Below are 3712 nucleotides of genomic sequence, written 5' to 3'. Positions count from 1 at the left end.
AAGATGTCACTCTTGTCTGCCTGACCAAGCCACGTTCATTGCGACAGAAAAGTCAAGGTGTCGGTAATTTAACCCTTTTGACCCTCCAAGAGGACGAGGTTAAAACATGCTGATTCTGTTTAACTGTTAGTAAAGAAAATTTGACCTGCCAGGGTTTGTGCTAGTGGTTAGCAAATTCCTGGATCCACATGCTGCATGCCGCTCATCTGGATGTATGGCTACATTAGGATCTCTACGGTTAATAATGTTCTATCTCATGTGCTTGAGAGTTAGGTCCGTGTCCAAGAAACCTAGATATTTTGGCTGAAGAAAGCGTTTTAGCTGCCCCCGGTTTTTTATAAATTGTTATTCACATCCTTCTTATGCGCAGGTACATTTTTCTGTACCGAACTGAATAAAAACCTACGGTACGGAGTGTTAGTGTGTTAAAAGTCCAATGTCAGAAAAGCCGTAGTGGGCCCGCGACCAATATCGCCCACTGTCCAGTGGCCCCCACTGCCCTCTCGATGTACGTTTTTCCGTGATTTCGAGGCCAAGCACTGAGATGCGTTTGGCGCAGTATCTCTAGCACCCGTTGTGGGCATGTGGTCGGTATAGTATCGTGTTAAAGTTTTTGCCCCCTGCGTTAAACTTCGTTAAGCAGTGGCAAGCTCTCCTAAATTTTTCAACGCTGTCAATGGCTTGCGAAATAAAGTAAATAATGAAGCTGCTTATACGCGATAAAAAATTCTGTCTTGCAAATAGTTGTGTGCTACTACGTACGATGGGAGCTTCTCCACCTTTAATCTTAAGACGCTTAAGCGTACGCGCCATCTCGTGGCAACTTATAAACGATCCCAACCAACATTCCTTTGAGAAGGTTCCTGATACCATCCCTGTGCTTTCACTGTTTCGGCGTGTATGATGAGTATGTGAACACATTTGGGACTAACAGGGTTTACTAGAATCCCACCACTCCACCACAGAGTCACCGCAGTAGACGTGAGATGAGCGCTGTCGCTCCGCGGCACTTGTTTTACATTAAAAGTAAGAACTAACGGGACTAAAATCCTTACCTGATAAGATTGTTTCTCAACTAGCTAAAAATCCAAAAAACCTGGACGATTTTATATTAGTGTTGAACTGTTCATAACATTAATTGCTTGCTATGGGCTACGTACATGAGTCACGAGTATGTTCACATCGAACAATATAGTAAAATAAGAAGTATAATGCAGCAATTTAAGCATAAAAAGTGAACAGAATCACTTATATTTTGTGAAAAAGTGTTGTTGTTTTTTACTATTGGATACTGGAACGTACCCTGGTACTATCTAAAGCCCGACACACATTGCCGAACATTTTACTCAAAAACATAATCGTAGCAATGTTCCATGAAATGTTCGGCAATGTGCGGTGAAAAAAGTCGCAGAACATTTGTTCCGAACAATGTTTCTGAAGATCGGAAATGTTTGATATCTCGAACATTGTTCGTCGAATGTTCGTCAATGTGCGCTGAATGTCGAACAATTCTAGGAACATTTGTAAAGTAGTAACCAATAGCAGCACGATATGTGGTCACATGATTTTTGTGTACAATATAGCGTCTGCTATATCGCTGACAGAAGTGTGGACTTTTGAAAAGGAAGAGATTATGGTCGAAATGTGGGGGCAGCAGCCCTGTCTAAAATTAGTAAAGTTTTCAAAATTCTCTTGTGCAAACTCGGCATCGCCATTCATGCCGGTCACGTGACTCTTTACAACACAGCTACTAGACGGCGCCACGAGGTTGTTCTCACTGCAAAATGTTTGACAATGTGCGCTCAGCAATTGTTCACCCGCACATTGCCATACAAAAACATTTTTCCCGGAAAATGTTCGGCAATGTGCGCCAGGCTTTACTGTACTAGGTAGAAGTAGTAGAGCACAGGCACTTGGAGCGTTTCAATAAAATATAATGATAAATAAATACGAAATCTATTTACTACCAAAGTCTTAATGAATTTTGTTTCTATACTCTCTTTCACCTATTATTGCCGACAATTTCCTGCAAATGCCGTCCAAATGCTCACATGTAGACTGTAACAAACGCTGGCTGCCGCTGCACACTGACACATAAATATATAGCAGGTAGGAAAGCGTGCTGCCAAAATTCGCTCGACGCTCACTTGATTTCACACGAATACAACACAAATATTCCACCATTCTACTCCATCTTTGTTTCTATTTGAAGAACAGTGTTCACTTGTTATAAAAACATACTGTCTGTGTTCGTAACCGAGCTGTGTCACGCGAAATCACACAAAGCCTGACGAAATTCTCGCGTTTGCTCCCGTTGCGCAGTTTATGTAAATACAGGGCTATAGGCGGCACATTGCATTTTGGGAAACTACCACGCTGCTTTCCAACTCATGTACAAGCCTCGTTAGCACAGTGGAGCGTTGCAGCGCAAAAATGAGGTCACGAAGAGCGCCGGTGGGTGTTTCCTGATTCTGACAGCCATTTACATAAACTGCGCAACGGGAGCGAACGCGAGAATTTTGTCAGGCTTTGTGTGATTTCGCGTGACACAGCTCTGTTACGAACACAGACAGTATGTTTTTATAACAAGTGAACACTGTTCTTCAAATAGAAACAAAGATGGAGTAGAATGGTTGAATATTTGTGTTGTATTCGTGTGAAATCAAGCGAGCGACGCTCGCTTGATTTCACACGAATACAACACAAATATCGACGAGCGTCGAGCAAATTTTGGCAGCACGCTTTCCTACCTGCTATATATTTATGTGTCAGTGTGCAGCGGCAGCCAGCATTTGTTACAGTCTACAGATCAGCATTTGGACGGCATTTGCAGGAAATTGTCGGCAATATAATAGGTGAAAGAGAGTATAGAAACATTAAGACTTTGGTAGTAAATAGATTTCGTATATATTTAGCATTATATTTTATTGAAACGCTCCAAGTGCCTGTGGTTGTGATGGTACACATAGTGACATACACTGATACAGTATTTCAGACTATACAGTGTTACCGGTACACACGCGCACACATACATACATGCACACACACAAGCGCACGCGTGCACACACACATGCACACGCGCGCACGCACGATAACAAAATGTCTTGCATCTACCTTTTACTTTCAGGGGAATTCCAATAGTCTATGCATCATTGCATAGGAAGGAGAGGTTTCAGGCCATCGGGGAACATTTGACCAAAGGAAACTATGACATTGTTGTTTTAGAAGAGGTAACACGTTTATATTTCTTGGAAAGCGGTCACAATTCTGCGGAATTCCTCTCAATGACTTTTAAATTCTATTATAAGATCGTGTTAAACTAGAAACGGGCAGTTGTCGCCAACTACATGTATCCCCCGTGATCTAGTATGAATGGAATATCTCTGTAAGGACGTAGAAGGCAGGTAAAGTTAAATAAGTCACAAAGACAAAGGTTTGTTAGACAACTGGTCTGCCTCAGATGTGCAAGTATATGGAATCTGGTTACCCTAGGAGGAATATTTTCACTGTGAACAGTACCCCCCCCCCTACCCCCCTCTTCGTTACCGATGAGTTTTTGTCGTTAATAATTGTCCGTAAGGACCTAGAGATGGCAGCAGGTACCGATCGCAAATTCCGCAATGGCGACCTGGCGAAGGCAAGGGTGAAATGTTGTTGTCGTTGAAATGTTGTTTTATTAACGTTGTGACGGAAATATAGGCTAGTGACATAG

At 42.3% G+C, this 3712-nt stretch overlaps 1 protein-coding gene across 2 annotated transcripts in view; it reads left to right on the top strand.

Moving 5' to 3' along the window:
- Nucleotides 1–3712, top strand: part of LOC106804933 (putative neutral sphingomyelinase) — a 19301-nt gene that overhangs the window by 3912 nt on the left and 11677 nt on the right. For both annotated transcript variants that reach the window (XM_014806343.1, XM_014806342.1), the window contains exon 2: nucleotides 3128–3230. In XM_014806343.1, coding sequence (XP_014661829.1) covers nucleotides 3128–3230 — 103 coding nt within the window. The remainder of the gene's footprint in view (nucleotides 1–3127; nucleotides 3231–3712) is intronic.

This window comes from Priapulus caudatus, unplaced genomic scaffold (genome assembly GCF_000485595.1).
Source record: "Priapulus caudatus unplaced genomic scaffold, Priapulus_caudatus-5.0.1 Scaffold93, whole genome shotgun sequence".
In the NCBI taxonomy this organism is placed as follows: domain Eukaryota; kingdom Metazoa; phylum Priapulida; class Priapulimorpha; order Priapulimorphida; family Priapulidae; genus Priapulus; species Priapulus caudatus.
The sequence above is the reverse complement of the archived record's forward strand: the minus strand, read 5'-3'. Positions and strand labels throughout refer to the sequence as shown.